Source organism: Paroedura picta, chromosome 6, assembly GCF_049243985.1.
Source record: "Paroedura picta isolate Pp20150507F chromosome 6, Ppicta_v3.0, whole genome shotgun sequence".
NCBI classification, from domain to species: domain Eukaryota; kingdom Metazoa; phylum Chordata; class Lepidosauria; order Squamata; family Gekkonidae; genus Paroedura; species Paroedura picta.
The window spans coordinates 19,125,220-19,147,188 of record NC_135374.1 but is presented as its reverse complement, the minus strand read 5'-3'; the positions used below and the strand labels follow the sequence as shown (position 1 = coordinate 19,147,188).

Sequence of the window (21,969 nt, the reverse complement as noted above, 5' to 3'; positions counted from 1 at the left end):
CACCTCCCACCTACCTCACAGAGTGTCTGTTGTGGGGAGAAGAAGGGAAAGTGATTGTAAGCTGCTTTGCGATTCCTTTGGGTAGTGAAAAGTGGGGGTATAAGAACCAACTCTTCTTTTCCATCAACCAAAGAGCCGTCTAAAGTGAAAGATGCTTAAACTGGAGGAAGACTACTATAAAACTTTACTGCCAGATTAATCTGTCAAGGAATCTCTGTGCACCTGCTATGGGACTTTTCTGGCTCAGCTTATGATGCGCAAGACAGTTCACATTGAGCTCTGCCACTGCGTTTGTGAGCTGGGATTACAAGTGTCAGGCCTAGGATTTTGGACACCTTGGCCAATGTGCCCATAATGGCACCCTTATCTAGGATGCAAACTGGGAATCCTCTTATATTTACCCTTACCTTCTTAGTGATGAATTTTTCCGGCTCTCATTATGCAATTGTAAAGTGCAATGCAATTGGGAGTCAAATGCATTTGGGAGTCAAAAAGAGGAAAAAGGGGGGGGGGTGTTCATCTGCTGAACTCCTTGAAAGTGTAAAGATGGCACCTAGGTCAAATTAAGTCTGAACTTTCCCACAAAAGCGACTCATCCCAGCAGCCGGCTCAAGGTTGACTCAGCCTTCCATCCTTCCGAGGTCGGTAAAATGAGTACCCAGCTTGCTGGGGGGTAAACGGTAATGACTGGGGAAGGCACTGGCAAACCACCCCGTATTGAGTCTGCCATGAAAACGCTGGAGGGCGTCAGACATGACTCGGTGCTTGCACAGGGGATACCTTTACCTTCTTAGGCACTCTGTAGGCAAGGTACTGGGGTGTTTCCCAGTTTTGGGGTACCTGCAGATGTCTTACCTTCTCTGAAGGCTACACCTTAGAATGCCCCCAGCACATCCCTGTGGCTGCACATTAGAAAAGGCATGTAGTGATGAGAAAGCCATCTTTAGGAGGAAACTTCATGCCATATTACTGATCTTCAGGGCTCCCCAGGATGACATTTAAAAAAAACAAATCTGCAATCAATTAAGAGTTCATTAAGACAGTTCATTAAGAGGGAGAGGTATAGTAATCAAAAGGCGCTGCAGGATCAGAACAGCCACCTGTGATGAGAGGAAAAAACAACAACCCCCAGCTAGAAAGAAATGTGTTATGGCTCTATTCACAGAGTATAGGGTTGTTTTAGTGCAAAATTTTGGACCTTTTGCCATAAAAACTGTAGAGATGAGTGCTGTAATACCTGTTTGGAGGCAGTACAATGAGGAGGGCATCATGAACATCTTTTTTTTATGATGAAGGGAGCACTGACTCTTGTAAGCCTATACCCCAAAATCTTGTTGGTCCTTAAGGTGCTAATGGAGTCACATCTAGTTATCCTTTTTATGATTATAATTCATCTTTTCTTTATGCACAGAACAGATCCATGACTAGGGAAGGGCACAAACTGAATCATGAAGCAAAATTCATCACAAAATTTGCCCTGTTCATGATTGTTGAACAGACATTCATGATGGGTGTACTGTTACAAACTTCCATGAACTTTTTAAGCAATTTGTGGTGGTCCGTGCATGAAGCAGAAAGCAGGGATTTAAAGGGATTCCAACCCCCTGCTTTCTGTTTACTGTGAGAGCCACAAAAATGCCTCTAGTCATGGATCTGTAAAGTTTAAAGGGACTACACAAGATAGCCTGAAACAGCTGTATGGCATGGATTGCCTCCCCACCATGCAGCTGTTTTTCAGGTTATCTTTTGCAGTCTTTAAAGTTTAAAGGAACTGCACCAAACAGCCTGAAACAGCTGATCTGCTCAGCTGCTTTTTGGCTTTCTGCAACCCTGTTTAAAGGGCAAACCTTTCAACAGGGTTTGCCGGGTCATGAATCACGAACCAGTTCAATTTCCGAACAAACCGCCTGGTTCAGTTTGTTTTGCAAGTTGGTTCGTACCATGAACCCCAACTTGAATTGCATTTTCCCGGTTCGTGCCCATCCCTATCCATGATCGTTATTACACTTCTGAAATACCTGAATCTAGTGGAATGTTATTGTTTTAATTGCAAGATGTCCTTGACCACAAATACTAGTGTATGTGGTGGTTAGAGTGACAGACAAGGATCTGGGACACACAGATTCAAATCCCCACTTTGCCATGGAAGCTCGTTGGGTGACCCAGAGACAGTCACAAACTCCTAACCTACTTTAAATAGTTGTTGTGAGGATAAAATGGAGGAGATGAGAATGATGGTACTAGCCTCTTTGGGTTCCATGCCCAAATAATACCAATAGACTCCCCTTCCTTTCCTACAAGGATAGTCATCTACTCTGCTGACAGCAGCTATGTAAGATCTTAGTTAGGGTTGATCCTGCGTTGAGCAGGGGGTTGGACTAGATGGGCTGTATGGCCCCTTCCAACTCTATGATTCTATGATCTTTTGTGGCTTTCACTATAGTGAAAGCCCATGTTGTATAGTGGTTGGAGTGTCTGGGACACCCAAATTTAAATCCCCACTCTGCCATGGAAACTCAATGGCTGACCTTGGACCTGTCTCACATTCTCAGCTTAATTTACCACACAAGGGCTTGTGTGAGGATAAAATGAAGAAGATAAGACAATTATAATCCACTTTGGGTCTGTTGGGTAAATGAAATAAATAAAATAAATACCATTGTTTAAAAAAAAACATAACCTAACTTGGTTATGTATGTTGAAACAAACACTCGGACTACACTTTGTAAATGATTGGGCAAATATCTCTTTGGCCTAAAGATTTTCTGAGATGTTTGCCTGGAAAACAGCAGTTTTGACCGTCACTTTCTCAGGTGTGGCTGCTATATTCTTGGTTTCCATATGGTGTCTCCAGAGATACATAACTACCATTGTTTTCAGCTTTGCTTCAACTCTGGCCCAGACTTGCAAATACTACAATCAAATATCAGTGGTTTAAGCCTGTGGGACAAATTAGAATTAGGAAGAATTAGTATTCCCTTTAGTAGAGCTGTGAAAAGAGCAGGACCAATAACAAAATGTTCCTGACCAGGCTTTCCCTAAAATCTGTTTTGCTTTGGCATGCAATTCTGCCCCACGGTTTTCAATTTTCAGATCTGTTTTAACATGTCGCCGATGTACACCAGCAATTAGCATCATCGTATACAACAAACATTGATTAAATCTCAGGGCCAACCTTTGAGGTGAGGATCACATTAGTATTTCCTTCTGCCTTGTGATTAAACAAGGTACATATGTTGTGCAACTGTAACTTGCAAGAAAAAAAAGAGGAACAAAAAATTATGGCAAGCGTCATATGTACCAGTTCCAGAATTAATACTAGCAGTTCACCAAATGAAAACCATAGGCAAGCAGAACAGTATCTGGGACTTAACAGATCCCCTACTGGATACTGGAGAGCCAGTCTGGTGTAGTGGTTAAGAGCCTCAGCTTCTAATCTGGTGAGCATACAGCCAATTGGGTGACCTTAGTCTTGTCACAGCCCTGATAGTTGTTCTGTCCGAGCATTCCCCTCAGAAGCTCTCTCAGCCTCACCTATCTCACAGGGGGTCTGTTGTGGGGAGAGGAAAGGGAAAGCAATTGTAAGCCGCTTTGAGACTCCTGGTAGAGAAAAGCGGCATATAAGAACCATCTCTTACTCAAGAGTCTCATGTTCTCAGAAAGCGATACTTTTGTTGTTAGCTGTTGGGCCTCAATGTGCGAAAGGCCATGATCTATCCCCCAGGCGAATGAAAATAATGTATAAAATAGATGATATAAAATATTTTGCCTACCTATCAATGTAAAGGTTAACATCTGAGATTTGTAGAGCGCAAATTGCTTTTCTAAAGTGGTCATTTTTGCATATACCTGGTAGGATGGCCAGATGTCTTCACTTTTTGAGGCCAGTCCTACGAAATGTTCAAGTTCTTTCCAGTAAAATTGGCTGCAGTGTTTGCTTGCTTTCCCCAAGAAGCTTTTTGAGTGACAGGAGGTCACTTAAGGAAGTGAGTGCTGCCTGTTGACCCAAGATGGACAGAGGTTGGCTGCTAGTAGTTTGTTCGTTTTTTTCTATTCCCTGTCCTTAGGCAGCGCTGGGCGGGGGTCAGCTCCATTCCTAAGCTTGCAATTGGAAGGAAGTTGGGTAGGCTTGGATGGGAATGGGTTTTAATTCTTTTATTGTTACATTTATGGTTTTAACTCTTTGTAAGCTGACTTGAGCCCACCTTCAGGTGAGATGAGCAGGGTAAATATCAAAGGAATAAATAAATAAAGGTTACCCAGGCTGTTTGGGATGAATTAAAGAGGACGAGCTGAATGAAGGGAGGAAAAAGTTCCTCATCTATTGGCACCAGATATCTGACACACCTGACAGTATGGTGAGGTTAATTTCTGCTAAATGGATGGAATTATGTGTAAATTTACAACTAGGAATACATTAGAATTTGGAAATGTTGTGCACATTTTGTCCTCCTACCATCAGTCTTGAGAGCTCTTGTCCTCTCTCTCTCTCTCTCTCTCTCTCTCTCTCTCTCTCTCTGTTAGATGACTACCCTACTTAGATGACCCTCCTTAGATGACCACCCTACTGCAGGGGCTTTGTCATTCCACTGCACTCTTCTTGGTGCAAGCTCAGTTCTTTAAGCATGATTCAACACTGGCTTGAGACAATTTAGTGTTTGCCCAAGACTCTTTACAACAGTTTGTGTTTACCCCAGCGACTATCCACTGATGCAGGAGCCTCCTGAGTGATTGAATAGCCTTACACAGAGAGGACAGTACACAACAACTCTTACATCAAATGGCTATATTATTGCCTCGTGTGTGTGTGTTTTTTTTTTCAGGTCAGAAAACTATTGTATTGAGAATGCCCTAGTCCCCCCCCCCCCCCGGCTTTAAAAGATACTTCATTTCTGTAAAAAAAACAAAAACACTCATTCTACAAATCTTATTTCCCAGTGTTGCACCATCCTGATCCAAGTTTTTATTAAAACACGCATACGGTCTCTGCAAGACTACTGGAGAGGCAAGGATTCCTCTTTCATTTCAGTTGTTCCGGTGGGATCCTCGGCTATAACATTCTGCATTGCATCTTTCTTGCACAAAAATCCCTTGTTTGCTTCATCTCATTCCGATAGCTGCTTCTGAGCAAGCCTTTTCCCGACTGTTCCATCCTCACCATAACCCTGTGAGGTAGGTGAGGCTGACAGGTATTATAGCATGAAAGAGTCGGCAGTCAACGGCCAGATCTTCTTATGCAGGTGTTGCTGGGCAAAGCACTTCAAAGGAATTGCCTCAAAAGAGATGATCTTCACATAGGCTGTTATCCAGAGGAACTATCTATAATCCACTCTCCAAAAGAGATAGCAGCACATTACCCCCTTATCATGGAGCGGAATTTTCTTTAAAAAAAAGTCTTTTAAAATGGGCTTCTGGTGGGAGGAGGGGGCTTGTGCTCCCCACTATCTTGTTGTTCTGTCATTTGGCTCTTCTCTCATTCTGACACACTAGACATTCAATGGCTTTCACTCATGTTTCTTACTCCGTTCCAAAAAAAGACTGAAGAAAGAAATCTTTCAGTGAATATAGTCAGGGCTGTGGGCATATCACGATTCCACTGGTGGGCTGAAAAAATGCAGAATGGACCACAGAATCCAGCTTTATGACAACCTCAAGTATAAATTTGGAACTCTTATAACTATGGTGCTCACAGGCATGGGTCTAATCTAGAGATTCCTGCTTCTTTGTGGAGTAGTGGTTAAAAGCGGTGGTGGACTCTAATCTGGAGGCCTGGGTTTGATTCTCCACTCCTCCATATGAAGCTGCTGGGTGACCTTGGACCAGTCCACAGTTCTCCCAGAACTCTCTTGTTCCTACCTCACAAGATGCCTGTTGTGGGGAGAGGAAGGGAAAGTGATTGTAAGCCACTTTGAGACTCCCTAAGGTAGAGAAAAGCAGGGGATAAAAACCTACTCTTCTTCAGCATCATTGGAAGGAAGCTTCCAGTTGTCTCCAGATCCAAAATGTTTGTTGATCATCAAGCTACCTCAGATGAATATCACCAGATCAGTACATGGAGCTCATGAATGCATGTGTTTTTGATGTTACTAACAGGAGTAACTGCAAATTTATTGGACAGTTCTTAGCTTTCTTGTTCTGATCCTCACAACATTTTTTCTATTGTGTTTCTGTGCTTTGTCCCTTTGCTGCTGTATTGTGGTTTGTTGTACTGCTGAATTTCTCTAATGAATAGGAAGCATTTCCAACAATTTCCTCCATCTGCCTATATTCACACTGACCAACCCCTCCTATGTGTAATTTTCCACCTACAGTAAGACTCTTACATGTAAGTCACCTCTTCTTCCTAGGGATATTTTCCTTGACATAGTTCTCAGTACCCCTTGTTTGATACTTTTGCTGTTGAGGCTACTTCCACAGTTCTGTCTATGTCTCGGGCCTATTTTGAGGGAGAAGAATGCAGGTACCAGTTGCTAGGCAACTAGAGTAAAGGAGTATGTCAATAGTCACCTGGCAACCCCCATGTCAATTCTCCTCCTCCTCTGTAACTGGCGAGGCTGTTACAGGGGCTCTCTCGTGGACTAGGATCCTGGAAAGTTTATGTAAAAAAAGTTTATGCAACCCCCCCCCTCCCCGATATCTATAGCTCTTGATTAAATGTGTGTCTCTTCTTCCTTTTCTTAAGATAGATCCCTTTACTGATATCCACGTTTTCAAAATCACGGCTTTTGTAATGAGTTGATGCAGGTGTCCTGGGATAGAAAAAGAAAGTAACCTTAATTTCTGGATTTATTAGTAGTAGTTATTTTTTATTTTCCGAGCTATTTTGGGCAGATCAGTACACAGAGCATGAAATGAACCTGCTGATGCCTGCTAGAAATTGGCAGCCACCAAGCTGAGCTGGGCTGCAATACAAAGGTGTTTGTTGTAGATGATATTAGCCTTCCTTACTGAATTCCACACCTGACGTGTTAGGGAACTGCAACAGTGGCCGATAACATCTCAGGTGTGGAATTCAGTAAGGAAGGCTAATATCATCTAGCCCGTGATGTCATTCCCCTTGTTGTAGTGGTCTATTTCATGGCTGTGGCAAATTTCAGCGAAAGGTTTTTCTGCATGCTGATGAAGCTATGGCATGGAAGAAACCAGAAGGAGGCACAGTTGATCTTTCGGCTGGCAAAAGAAACTTCGAATCGACAGTGCTACAGTCTGGGTGGTGTCACCTCTCTTGGATGTCAGAGTTCAATAATATCTCAGTTCAAAACCAAGGCCAATGGCGTTTTATACCAGGAGTAGTCAAACTGCGGCCCTCCAGATGTCAATGGACTACAATTCCCATGAGCCCCTGCCAGTGTTTGCTGGCAGGGGCTCTTGGGAATTGCAGTCCATGGACATCTGGAGGGCCGCAGTTTGACTACCCCTGTACTGTTGTGTTTGTTCTGTATGCTGCAGGGTCCTGAGGTGAAATGTTGAGGCTTATAGGTCTAGCATCTCTATAGCTAGTAAGCCAGTACTGTTTTTGCTAAGTTGATAGGCCAGTTTAATTTGTTTTAATGCTTTTGTAAATTCTTTGTACGTTTTGCTTTGACACAACGTCAGGGTTGAAATCCCCGTCTTGGCTCAAGATAGTAGTACTTAGGCTGTTCATGACAGGACATCTCAAAGTCACATGGGTGCATTAGCACTGCAACGCCTTGATTGTCTAGTTGTTTTTCTTCTAGAAATGGAAAACGTACATAAGAGGGCTAGTAAAATGATCAAACAACTGGCTATGGAACAATATGTTAATGAAGGCCGGTTTTTCCTGTTACACGCTTTGCAATGTTGATTGACTCTCAACTCCCATGAACCTGACTACGATTGTCCTTGTGTAGCTTGACAGTTGAACGTCTTTAGAGAGCGCATGTGCATGTGCCTTCCTGTAGCTTTTTGCGTTTAGTCCTTTATATTTCAAGATGACGGTATAGCTCCTTGTCTATGTTTTTTTAATCTTATAGATAATGTTTTTTTAGTTCTACGGGCGAGGTTTGATGAAAACAACATTTACTAGAAGTTGTTTGAGAACAAAGAGTTAAGGAGGATTCATTCCCTATATGGCAACATGATTTGTTTGCATTGAAGCAAAAGCTATTTGATTATACTAGTAAAAATTCATATTTATATTTTTTGCCTCAGACTCATCTTTTTTGTTCAACGTATTGTGTGACTATGTTTTTGTAAATTCCCAGTGAGGCCTGGAGTTCTTCTGGAATTAGACTATAGACCACAGAGATTAGTTCCCCTGGAGGAAATTTAAGCTTCGCCAAGCAAACTTTATGTGTTCTTATCCCTGCTGAGCTTGATCTCCTCCCTAAATTCCACTCTCCCCAAAAACTACCCCCAAATATCCCCAAATTTCCCAAGCCAAGCTGGCAACCCTGATTTCCCCTCCCCTCCCAGTGTTGGATTTATGAGTGCTAGGTATGTTTCGATATTGCTGAATCCTCAAAAGGCATTTGCAACATCCTCAAAAGGCATAAACAAAAATGAAGACTAAACTGAATTATCTCCTTGTTCATAGAAAGAAGGGAGGGGGGAAACGGAGAGAACTGCTGGAGCCTTTTGTAAGAAGATGAGCGTGGGCAGTTGGTGAAATTTAATAAACCAGGCAAAGCTGGAAGCCTAACTGAATCCTTGGCTTTGTAATCACGGAAGGTGCTCATAGCCTGCATTACTTCTCCTGGAGGGATTAAGTCCTAGCTACACCAGTCAGTGTGAGAGATCAGGAGGCAATGAAAACTGTTAAACTCTCCCACCCTCAGGAGCTGGGGATTCTCTGCAGCCAGCTTGCAATAATGAATCCTTTGTGGCTTATGGCAGGCAAGCTCTGGTTCCAAATAAACAAGTGGGAAAGAGAAGCAGGAGAAGATTCCGGCTGATGTCTTTTTTATTTCTTAATGGAAAGGTTCCGTCAAGGATTTGTCATGGAATGGCAGCTGCGCCCTGTCCCATGTGGGCATCCTGCTGTCCAATCAAAAGTGTAGGATTCATCCCTAGAGACAACAAAATGTATTCGTTTTTATTAATGTTCCTTTGATTAGTGAGACTCAAAATTATTATGTAGTATAAATCAATGCAATCAGTTGGATCATTGGAGCATAATACTTGGGATGGAGCCATGGCTTAGTGGTAGAACATCTGCCATGCATGTCGAAGGTTCCAGGTTCAGCTTCCAACGTAGCCTGCTAAAATGATTGAGTTGTAGGTCTTGCATCTCTTGGTCTCTGAAAAGAAAACCTGAAGATACTTTGAGCAGTCCAACTTTGGCTGGCTCACTCATTTTATGTCATTCTTCACTCATGTCATTCTGGAAACATTTTTTCCTACTCTAGCTCTGTCATGCTTTTCCATGTTTCTCTCTACTAGTATGTTTTGCTCCCTTCCAACAGAGTGTTTGTTCTCTTTCAGCTGGATATATTGTAATTCAGACGTTCATTCATCACCAGTGGGGCCCCACTTTGGTATTCTTGAGGGATAGTCTGTTCTTCAGATAGTCATCCAATAAAGGAGCCAAGGGAGGATGTGTTTCACTAAGGTGGAGGAAAGGCAAGAGTGACACAACACTTTGAGAAAGAGAGGTTTTGGGGAACAAGGCAGTGGACATCAGGAAACATATCATAAAGCTTTATGGTACCCATTGGCACAATTTTGGGTGTCACTGTTCTACATGGTCTGAATGCTTGGTATCTGGCCAGGTTATATAGTGAAATCACCTACATCGATGTTCATCACGTGTGTTTGGGGATAGCCAGGGCACAGCATGTAACATTAAAATCTGGGCTATGTCCATCTTTCTTTCCTTTAGGAGTGTTGCTGTGAGCAAAGTTAACCAGTTCCTTGATTTAAATAATCTTTATTTTTCTGCCCTTTCTGAGTAGTAAAGTTTCAGGGGAGAGGAAGGGAGAAGAAATAACCTCTATGCTGGATAGCCCTCATTGCCTGTTCTTGATTTAGAGCAACGTTCAGAAAGTTTTATATGTATCATAGGGTAGCCAGGTTGGTCTGCAATAGGAAGCTTTGACTCTCAAAAGCTATGACAAAGGAGTTCTGATGAAGGTTGCTTTGACTGTCAAAAGCTTCTACCCCCCCAAATCTCAGGTGCTAGCTGGACTCAGATCTAGCCTTCAAATCCAGCCCAATGATATCTTGCCTTTCTGCAACTTCTGTTGTTGGGAGTCTGTGAGCTTTTGAGTTGCTCAGATCTACTTGATGAAGAGTTGTTTATCACCTAGCAGTGGATATATTTCTATACCATTAAAACTTGGCCCAGTTAACAGTATCACTTTATGGGCTATTATTACATCTCTGTCTCTTTTCAAATTGACATTGCATCTCTTATTCCCTGTGCCAACATAACAGCAACTATTAACGCCGCTAAACAATGACTCACTTTATATAGCCTCCCCCCTCCCCGTCTCTTTTGTGCCCCGCCAAAGGTAATTTCAGCTGTGCGTGCCAGCGGCTGTGCAGCGCTTTTATCCCTTTAAGAAATGCCCTTTCCTCCCACTCAGGTTCTTCGTCATTCCCGTCCCCCCGTATCACTTTGTCTACGTCTTACACAGCTGGATTGGCGTTCAGGATGCCTGTCCTTGCTTTCTTGCTTTGATGCCTTGGCAATTTTAGAAACTGCTCCGCGTATCCCCTTGTCACGAACGCCCCTTCCAATGTCATGTTTACACCAAGGAACATTATTATTAGTTTCCTACATTTCTTTCAAGGGAGCGGTTGGGTGGTGAGTTTGAGCACACCTTCCCCCCCCCCCCTTTTCCTTATCATTGCGCAGAAATATTATAAAGGGTGGTATGAGATTAAAAACATCCCCCCCCAGCTCCCACCCTCTTTTTTTACCATTATTGACTGCATGCCCTGGTGAGACACACCACAGGCGAGCTGGAAATTTGATCTTTATTGACTTTGCCACCTCTGAGAATGAAGAAAATGGGTAAAAAAAAACGGAGTTAGTAATTGGAAATAGCTCCTGTGGAGAAAAGCTGTCATGAGGCGGATTGATTTGGCTGTGGCAGAAGTTGTGCTATTGATTGCTCGAGTCTGTAGTGATTTTTTTTTAAAAAAAAGAGGTCCAGAAATCTTAATCTGCCTTTGTGTCTGTGAGCGTGTGAGGGAGAATGAGACAAAGGACTGGCAACTTGGAATGTTCTGCTTGGAGAAAGACTTACAAAGAGCCTTATCGTGCCTACCTTCAGCAATGGCCTTGCTGGGGGGTGGGGGAATAGAATTCTTCACCATCTGAGCAAGTTTAATTTTTCTTGTTATTGTGCTCCAAAGAATGATAGAAATTACTTTAAAAAAAAGTCTTCAAGAGAACATTAGGGGGCGAGGGAAGCAAACCTTTCACGGATGTGGAAATTGCAGGCACTAACGATGCCTCCGGTGCATCCCTTGCCAGACAGGCTCTGAAAATATCCAACTTTGTGAAGGGCCCCCTCTGAATTTTTTCAAAGGGAGAAGCCGTTTTTGATCTGTGCGAGGCCTGCTCTGCCTGGAGTCTTCCGAGACAACCGTAGTCATCTGCAGACCAAACTCAGCAGCCCACTAGTAGGTTGGATACATCTCTTGTTTTGCAGCCTGGCAGGCCACAGGCGTTTTTGCTGCGGGTCTCTTTAAGTGGCGCAAGCATGCTCCTCGCGGAAGGAGTGCTCTGCCATCTTTGTTTCATAGAATCATAGAATCCTAGAGTTGGAAGGGGCCATACAGGCCATCTAGTCCAACCTCCTGCTCAACGCAGGATTAGCCCTAAGCATCCTAAAGACAACTGAGAGCACGTGGAGAGAGCTACTGGGGAGAGTTGCTGCTGACCAGGTGAGGCTATTGTTCTGCCTGGGTGAGGTGATTGCTGGGTAATTGTTGGGAGGCTTAAAAAGGGCTACTCCTCACCAGAGGCAGAGCTCAGACAACTGAGAGCACGTGGAGAGAGCTACTGGGGAGAGTTGCTGCTGACCAGGTGAGGCTATTGTTCTGCCTGGGTGAGGTGATTGCTGGGTAATTGTTGGGAGGCTTAAAAAGGGCTACTCCTCACCAGAGGCGCGAGCGAGAGACAAAGGGCGAGAGACAAAGGGCTCTTGGCCTGTGGTTCTTGGCTGAGCAATTAGAATCAGTAGATTATATCATCAGTAGATTATATTTCCCTAGTACTTCCACTGCCTAGACATTACAATGGACCTCCAGGACACTCATCCCATCATCTGCAGTGAGTGTGACATGATTGCCTTCCTCCCAGAAGACAAGACGGACTACAGCTGCCCCAAGTGTAAGCTGGTAAGACTTTTGGAGGAAAAGATTAGGGCACTAGAAAACAGAATTATTACTCTGACCCAAAGTAAGAAAGGGGAGGAGTTCGTAGTCCAGAGCTCTGCAACATGGAATAAAGAGAATAAAGAGAATACAACCAGTCCTGAAGAGGACAAGGAGGTTGACCACAATAGGGAGCCTCTGCAGGCAGTTCGGAAAAAGACTGAACGGCGAAGGGCGAGACAGTTCTCGGGGCCTTTGGAGCTCCAGAATAGATTTCAGGCCCTTGCAGAGGAGGTGCAAGGGTCAACAAAGGAAGAGGTCCCAAAACAAACTCTAAGACAAAGAGAAGAGGCCATGGGGACAGAAGGAAATGGAGTTGAGAAGAAAAAAAAAAGGAGAGTACTGGTAATTGGAGACTCCCTGCTGAGAGGAATGGATCGCCATGTGGCTGGGCCCGACCCCCTAACCCGAGAGGTGTGTTGCTTGCCAGGGGCGAAAATTAAAGATGTTTCAGAAAGGCTGCCCAAACTCCTCAAATCTACGGATCGCTACCCATTTGTGATGGTCCATGTGGGAACGAATGACATGTCCCTGAATACCATCGCTCCTATTAAAAAAGACTATCAAGATCTGGGGAGGAAGCTCAAGCAAATGGGGGCACAAGTGGTATTCTCTTCAATCTTGCCTGTCAAGGGAAGAGGAATGCGTCGGGAGAGGAAGATAATGGAGGTGAATCACTGGCTGCGTAGTTGGTGCCGGCAGGAGAGATTTGGTTTCTGGGACCATGGGATAGGCTTTCTTGAGGAAGGCCTACTAGCACCTGATGGACTGCACTTATCGAAACTGGGGAAGAATGTGTTTGGCAGGAACCTGGGGAGATTCATCAGGAGAGCTTTAAACTAAAGCCACTAGGGGAAGGAGACGATCAACATACGGAGTGTATGGAAGGAAAACTATCGGAGGCAGCCCAACGGGCAAGGCCAGCTCATAGGGAACCAAAAGTAAAAGGATTCAGATGTCTTTATACTAACGCCCGAAGCATGGGCAATAAAAAGGAAGAGCTGGAACTTCTCATGCTGATGGAAAGGTATGATCTAGTAGGCATCACAGAAACTTGGTGGAATGATTCTCATGACTGGAATGTAATGGTGGATGGATATGAACTGTTCAGAAAAAACAGAATAGATCGAAGAGGTGGAGGAGTGGCACTGTATGTGAAGAAAAGGCTTACCTGTCAGGAAATTCTAGTGAAGGAGAGCATATCTACAGTGGAAAGCATCTGGGTGAAAATAAGCAAGGGGAAAACAAACAGTGTGGTGGTTGGTGTCTGCTACCGACCGCCTGACCAACGAGAGGATGTGGATGCTGCACTTTGTGAGCAGCTTGAGAAAATATCCAAACGGCAGGACCTTGTCATCATGGGTGACTTCAATTTCCCAGATGTGTGCTGGGAAACAAACTCTGCGAAGCGTCCTCAGTCATGCAAGTTTCTGACCTGCCTGGCTGACAATTTCATTTATCAAATGGTAGATGAACCCACAAGAGGTTCAGCCATACTGGACTTAATACTGACCAACAGGCAAGAGTTGGTGGATGAGGTGAAGGAGGTGGGGACCCTAGGGGGAAGTGACCATGTCCTCATAGAATTCCTTTTGAGATGGGGAGCCAAGGAAGCTTGTAGCCAGACGCGGATGTTGGATTTTCGTAGGGCAAACTTTAATAAACTCAGAGACATGATGAGTGTCATACCATGGACGAGAATGCTGGAAGGGAAGGGAGCATGTGAAGGGTGGGCGCTACTCAAACAAGAGCTATTGCATGCTCAATCAATGACTATTCCAGAAATACGAAAACACTGCAGGAGCTCTAAGAAGCCTATTTGGATGAACAGAGAACTTCAAGAGGAACTAAGAAAGAAAAGGAAAATGTTCAGGAAATGGAGGGAAGGACAGAGCTCTAAAGAAGAGTACCTACAAGTTACTAGGCACTGTAGATCAATCATCAGAAAGGCCAAAGCTGAGAGTGAGCTAAGATTGGCCAGGGAAGCCCACTGTAACAAGAAAAGATTTTTCAGTTACGTGAGGAGCAAACGTAAAGTAAAGGAGGCAATAGGCCCGCTGTTGGGTGCGGATGGACAAACTCTAACGAAAGATGCAGAGAAAGCAGAAAGGCTTAGTGCCTATTTTACATCTGTTTTTTCCCACAGGTCAAAGTGTTTAGGCACATCTAGAGATGGCTGTAGCCAAAGGATAGTGTCTGGGTGGCAGGTTAACATGGATAGAGAGGTTGTCGAGAGGCATTTAGCTGCACTGGATGAGTTCAAATCCCCTGGTCCAGATGAAATGCACCCGAGAGTACTCAAAGAACTTTCCAGAGAACTTGCACAGCCCTTGTCCATCATCTTCGGAACCTCTTTAAGGACTGGAGATGTCCCGGAGGACTGGAAAAGAGCAAACGTTATTCCGATCTTCAAAAAAGGGAGGAAGGATGACCCGGGAAACTACAGACCAGTGAGTCTGACCTCCGTTGTGGGGAAGATAATGGAACAGATATTAAAGGGAGTGATCTGCAAACATCTGGTGGATAATTTGGTGATCCAAGGAAGTCAGCATGGATTTGTCTCCAACAGGTCCTGCCAGACCAACCTAGTTTCCTTTTTTGACCAAGTAACAGGTTTGCTGGATCGAGGAAATTCGGTTGATGTCATTTACTTGGATTTTAGTAAAGCTTTTGACAAGGTTCCCCATGATGTTCTGATGGATAAGTTGAAGGACTGCAATCTGGATTTTCAGATAGTTAGGTGGATAGGGAATTGGTTAGAGAACCGCACTCAAAGAGTTGTTGTCAATGGTGTTTCATCAGACTGGAGAGAGGTGAGTAGCGGGGTACCTCAGGGCTCGGTGCTCGGCCCGGTACTTTTTAACATATTTATTAATGATCTAGATGAGGGGGTGGAGGGACTACTCATCAAGTTTGCAGATGACACCAAATTGGGAGGACTGGCAAATACTCCGGAAGATAGAGACAGAGTTCAACGAGATCTGAACACAATGGAAAAATGGGCAAATGAGAACAAGATGCAATTTAATAAAGATAAGTGTAAAGTTCTGCATCTGGGTCAGAAAAATGAAAAGCATGCCTACTGGATGGGGGATACGCTTCTAGGTAGCACTGTGTGTGAACGAGACCTTGGGGTACTTGTGGATTGTAAACTAAACATGAGCAGGCAGTGTGATGCAGCGGTAAAAAAGGCAAATGCCATTTTGGGTTGTATCAACAGAGGCATCACATCAAAATCACAAGATGTCATAGTCCCATTGTATACGGCACTGGTCAGACCACACCTGGAGTACTGTGTGCAGTTCTGGAGGCCTCACTTCAAGAAGGACATCGATAAAATTGAAAGGGTACAGAGGAGAGCGACGAAGATGATCTGGGGCCAAGGGACCAAGCCCTATGAAGATAGGTTGAGGGACTTGGGAATGTTCAGCCTGGAGAAAAGGAGGTTGAGAGGGGACATGATAGCCCTCTTTAAGTATTTGAAAGGTTGTCACTTGGAGGAGGGCAGGATGCTGTTTCTGCTGGCTGCAGAGGAAAGGACACGCAGTAATGGGTTTAAACTTCAAGTACAACGATATAGGCTAGATATCAGGAAAAAGTTTTTCACAGTCAGAGTAGTTCAGCAGTGGAATAGGCTGCCTAAGGAGGTGGTGAGCGCCCCCTCACTGGAAGTCTTCAAGCAAAGGTTGGATGCACACTTTTCTTGGATGCTTTAGGATGCTTAGGGCTAATCCTGCGTTGAGCAGGGGGTTGGACTAGATGGCCTGTATGGCCCCTTCCAACTCTATGATTCTATGATTCTATGATTCTATGAAAGTTTCTTCCCACAGAGTAGCTCCTTGGATTTGGACCTCTAAATATTTAACATGCAGTCACTCTGAAACTGGAACACTGGTTTGAACATAATATTTATTAATTTAATTCATTTAAATATCACATAAAATATTCATTTAAATTCATTTAAATATCACAAAATGATCTTTCACATCCCTGTTGCTTTAATATCACATAAAGCAGTGGTCCCCAACCCCCGGGCTGCAGCCCGGTGCCGGGCCGCAAAGGCCTCGGCGCTGGGCCGCGGCTCCCTCTTCCCGCCCCCCCCCCACAGCGAGAAGCTCGCCAGGCTGCGAGCAAATCGGCCGCCGAAGCGGCCGATCAGCTTGCGGCCCGGCAAGCTTCTTGCTTTGGGAGGGGGCGGGAAGAGAAGCTTGCCGGGCCGCAAGCTAATTGGCCGCTTCAGCAGCCTATTTCCTTGCGCCCTGGAGGGGCGGGGAGAGGGAGCGGCGGCCACCGGCGCAAACGCGCACGCGCAGACTTGCCGCTCATGCGCGTTTGCGTCCAGCGGGGGCGCAAACACACACGCGCTGCAAGTCCGCGCATGCGCCGGGGCTGCCGCGCACGCACGGGGCCCCGGGTCGCCCTCTTCCAGCACCCCGGTGCAGCAGTCCGCAGCCTGACAAAGGTTGCGGACCACTGACATAAAGTATTGCATTTCTTCATTGGGAATGCCCACCGCAAGCAGCATGGAATCTATTGCATGGCAGAGATCAGAGTAGTTCCTTCTCATAGCTGGTTCATCAGCAACTTCCTGCCATGGCCCATAAGTATCTGGCATTACACCTTAATCGTCCCCCTAAAGCTGGGTTTGTCATGCTTTTGTGGTATATACCCTGGGGCAGGGCACCCAGCTCTGACTTCAGAAATTCCTGGAGTTTTTGCGATGGTAGGGAGCCTTGGAAACATGAGATTTGGGGAGGGAAGGGACCTCTGTGAGGAATAATGCCATAGTTTGTCCTCCACAGTAGCCAAGTGGAATTCTGGGTTATCCCCAGGCCCCCCCTTAAGGTTGGCAAACTTACCCTGTTGTCTTCTCCACTCTGCTAGTGGGACACAGGTTTTCCTGGTGGATTGTTACTTAGCTTTTGAGGCTGAATTGCAGCTAACTAAACATTGCATCTCAGTAAAGTGAAACACTGTTTTTTTTTTGGGGGGGGGGGTAGAGTGGTGCAAACAATAAAGACCTTATGCATGTGTAGCAGTACCCTTTAATGTATGTTTTGTGCAGTCAGTTCCTCAAGATCCCATCTGATGTCCGTCTGCAATTCTTGATTAAAGGTAAAGGTAAAGGTATCTCCTGTGCAAGCACCGAGTCATGTCTGACCCTTGGGGTGACGCCCTCTAGCGTTTTCATGGCAGACTCAATACGGGGTGGTTTGCCAGTGCCTTCCCCAGTCATGACCGTTTACCCCCCAGCAGCAAGCTGGGTACTCATTTTACCGACCTCGGAAGGATGGAAGGCTGAGTCAACCTTGAGCCGGCTGCTGGGATCGAACTCCCAACCTCATGAGCAAAGCTTTCAGGCGGCTGCCTTACCACTCTGCGCCACAAGAGGCTCTTAATTCTTGATTATTAGTTGCCTAATCATGTGATGACAGCACAGCACCCCTAAATTCTGGGGAGCCTCTTATTTTGACTTGTCTCTCACCATATCTTCTTTTTTTTACTTCTTTCTTTGACTGTTAGTTGCATCTCTGAACAGACTTATTGGGTTACCAAGAATCAGTGTTGTGTACTCTGACTTGCGGTGACTCTACTGGGTCTCAGGCTGAGATCTTTCACATCCTTATTAGCCATATGTGGTAGAGCACCTGTTTTGCATGCAGAATGTCCCTGGTTGGATCCATGGTGTTTCTAGTTAAAAGTACCCGGCAGTGGGAGATGTGAAACAAAACCCCAGTATTATTTGGATTGGGTATTTTGGCTCCATTATAGCCCATGAGGATCATTGTAGTGAATGGTTCCCATAGGCTATAATGTAGAATTATAGGTACCAAAGACAGGTACCAAAGACTCTGTCTGAAAAAGATTGGACCAGAGAGTCCAGTTCTATGAGCTCCCATTCACCCATCCTTTTCACTTTGCAAGCTATTTAAATGCCTTCTCCAAACTAGGCATCGAAAGGGTATTTTTTGGATATTTTTGTGGCTTGCATTAGCCAAATGCACATATCTAATGGCTAATTACAAGGAATGCTGACTTATTCTATCCTGTATTTGCAGATTGTGATGGACTTTAAGCATCCAGATGGACAGGCAGCTGCAGCGATGCTGCCTCAACGTAGTTTACTTGTGATGAGTGGAGAGTCCAGGTACCTTTGGACCCATGGGTAGGTATTGAAGTTCACCTATTAATTATATTGCATACCTAAAACCATTGAAACACCAGAATGATAACTATTTTCCTCCATTTTTTGTTAGGCAAAACCAGTGAGTGTGTTTCTGGTTTACCCTTATTTAGATATCTGTACCCTATTGTTTTCTCCTGTGGGGACCCAAAGTGACTTACAGTATTATTCATCCCTCCTCCAAATAACCTTCACAGCAACAGCCGCATGAGGTTGGTTAGACTGAGAGAGAGTTAGAGGTCCAAGGCCACCCAGTGAACTTCCATAGCAGAGTAGAGAATAGGTCAGCTTGGACTTGCAAATATAAACTTTGAAAACTAATTATATCTTACAGAGATGGAAAAGGTCACTTTCAAAAGCTTAGAAGTGCTGTACAGACAGCTAAAAGACTATGAAGGGTTAATTCATAACAGTGACAGTCTGCTGCAAGTAATCTTATTAAATAGTATCAGCTGAACAGAGAGATTTTACAGCTGAATGCTGTGAAGGAGAATTCATTTGGAATTCAGTCTTGACTGAGAGCAGTTTAACTCAGACAGGAAAACTGGGGGCAGTTGGCAAGGACAATCAGCATGCAGAAAAATGTACAAAGAAAACTGATAACTAGGGCAGCCCAATCTCAAAAGAGGGAAAGAAAAATCTTGCCACTGAGGGAGGGAAGCGGACAGGAGTGCCATAGGCGTGCATGTTTAGGCTTCATAATATTATTCAGTATATTCTGAGAGGTCTGAATTTTAGCTTGCAAGCAAAAAAGTCAATAACTGACTGACTGTTTGTCTTCCTGGGAGTCAAGTGCTGATGATTAGGTGTATACATTTGGCATAAACCGAGCCGAATACAGATCCAAGAATTTGAATGACTGTTGATACACCCAAGCCTGAATAAAAGCCAATTTTTCTGGCTTTTACTTGGGTTTTTCAGCTATACTGAAAATCAGCAGGGGCAGCAGGAGCCTCACCCCCTCAGCTGGAGCCAGCCCAGGTTTAGCTGGGGTGGTGGGAGCTGAAAACTCCCAGCCAGGTCTGCATGTGGTGAGGACATAAATCTGGGCATGCATTTTTGGGGGCCAGCTTCTTCTGTGGTATGATTTGTTGTTGTTGTTAGGTGCGAAGTCGTGTCCGAACCATCGCGACCCCATGGACAATGATCCTCCAGGCCTTCCTGTCCTCTACCATTCCCCGGAGTCCATTTAATTTTGCACCTACTGCTTCAGTGACTCCATCCAGCCACCTCATTCTCTGTCGTCCCCTTCTTCTTTTGCCCTCAATCGCTCTCAGCATTAGGCTCTTCTCCAGGGAGTCCTTCCTTCTCATGAGGTGGCCAAAGTATTTCAGTTTCATCTTCAGGATCTGGCCTTCTAAGGAGCAGGCAGGGCTGATCTCCTCTAGGACTGACCGGTTTGTTCGCCTTGCAGTCCAAGGGACTCGCAAGAGTCTTCTCCAGCACCAGAGTTCAAAAGCCTAAATTCTTAGACGCTCGGCCTTCCTTATGGTCCAACTTTCGCAGCCATACATTGCAACTGGGAATACCAAAGCCTTGACTAAACGCACTTTTGTTGGCAGAGTGATGTCTCTGCTTTTTAGGATGCTGTCTAGATTTGCCATAGCTTTCCTCCCCAGGAGCAAGCGTCTTTTAATTTCTTTGCTGCAGTCCCCATCTGCAGTGATCTTGGAGCCCAGGAAAATAAAATATGTCACTATCTCCATTTCTTCCCCATCTATTTGCCAGGAGTGGTATTATTACAATTGGCATTTTTTTCCTCTGGTCTACTGGACTCGAAAAAAAAATCAGGATTTCTGAAAATCCTAGATCTGACTAGCACACTGCTATTGGGATCTGGGATTCTTTTGAAATATCAATTTTTTTTTTGGGGGGGGGGTCCAATAGATCTATGCTGAAATGTCTCAGTCCCTTCCATGCACACACTCCTACTGATCTTTGAAGCTGGCAGTTCTGGAAGAATTTCAGTGCAGCCTCTGCATCAGAACCCATTATTTTTTCTTCCTGAGGCCAATTCTGTATTAATGTCATTGATCACTTTTTAAGAAGGTTCCATATGAGTCTACTTGAAATTCTGCAGGATTTCCCTGAGGAATCTCAATGACTCTGCACTCTACTATTAAAAAATTGGATAAGACTGCCTGGAGAAATGGGTTTCTACTCCTCTCTGTCTCTACTCTCTCTTCATTGCCTTTTAAAATTTCATGGCTTCCTTTCTTTTTGTCATTTTTAGGGTGAAAGATCTGGTTTTTTGGTGGAATTGTTCATTCATTTGTGACATTCATGTCCCACCCTTCCTTCCAAGAAGGGTGATGATATACGTGAATTGAGTATATCTGTTGCCTCCCTTACAGTCGCCCTGGGAGAGAAGTTATGTTGAGAGACTCTAAGTGGCGCTTCACAATCTGAGCAGGGGTTTGATCCCAGGTTTTGAACTCCATACCTCTAACCACAGCACAGTTCCCAAGTCAGAAGTATTTATTTTTCTTCTGTGGGCTATTCTCAGCCACTGCACAGCATGTTATCTACTTTCAAGAAGGACGTAGATAAAATTGAAAGGGTACAGAGGAGAGCGACGAAGATGATCTGGGGCCAAGGGACCAAGCCCTATGAAGATAGGTTGAGGAACTTGGGAATGTTCAGCCTGGAGAAAAGGAGGTTGAGAGGGGACATGATAGTCCTCTTTAGGTTGTCACTTGGAGGAGGGCAGGATGCTGTTTCCGTTGGCTGCAGAGGAGAGGACGTGCAGTAATGGGTTTAAACTTCAAGTACAACGATATAGGCTAGATATCAGGAAAAAAATTTTCACAGTCAGAGTTGTTCAGCAGTGGAATAAGCTGCCTAAGGAGGTGGTGAGCTCCCCCTCACTGGCAGTCTTCAAGCAAAGGTTGGATACACACTTTTCTTGGTTGTTTTAGGATGCTTAGGGCTGATCCTGCGTTGAGCAGGGGGTTGGACTAGATGGCCTGTATGGCCCCTTCCAACTCTATGATTCTATGATTCTATGTTTCTTGTATGCGCAAACTTGAGAAAATGTGTATGTACACACTTCACATATAGAATTTGGTCTGTAAAAAATCACTTGGTGAAGCTATAATATAATGGCTCTAACACCCCAATCTGAATTGTACAGGGCACAATCCACATCTGTTCATATGAACAGCTCTGGGCTAATGGGTTGTATCATTATGGTCCATGCTAAAGAATGATCTCTGAGCACAGGGGTAAAATCTCTGTTTCCACCATCTCATAGATGACAGTGGGGAATTATTTAATTTTTGGTCCATCTTGCTCAGTATTGTCTACTCTGACTGACACCATGATCTCAAGTAGGGAGGGGCCTTCTTCAGCAATGGCCATGTGAAGGCCTGTAATTGGTGATGCCAGGGTTTGAACCAGGGTCCTTTTGCACGTAAAGCAGATGCTCATCCACGGGG

At 44.6% G+C, this 21,969-nt stretch overlaps 1 protein-coding gene across 4 annotated transcripts in view; it reads left to right on the top strand.

Annotated features, from left to right (window-relative positions):
* ALKBH8 (alkB homolog 8, tRNA methyltransferase) overlaps positions 1-21,969 on the top strand; it is a 56,714-nt gene that overhangs the window by 20,154 nt on the left and 14,591 nt on the right. For all 4 annotated transcript variants that reach the window (XM_077341578.1, XM_077341575.1, XM_077341577.1 and 1 more), the window contains exon 8: positions 18,408-18,514. In XM_077341578.1, the coding sequence (XP_077197693.1) occupies positions 18,408-18,514 (107 nt within the window). The remainder of the gene's footprint in view (positions 1-18,407; positions 18,515-21,969) is intronic.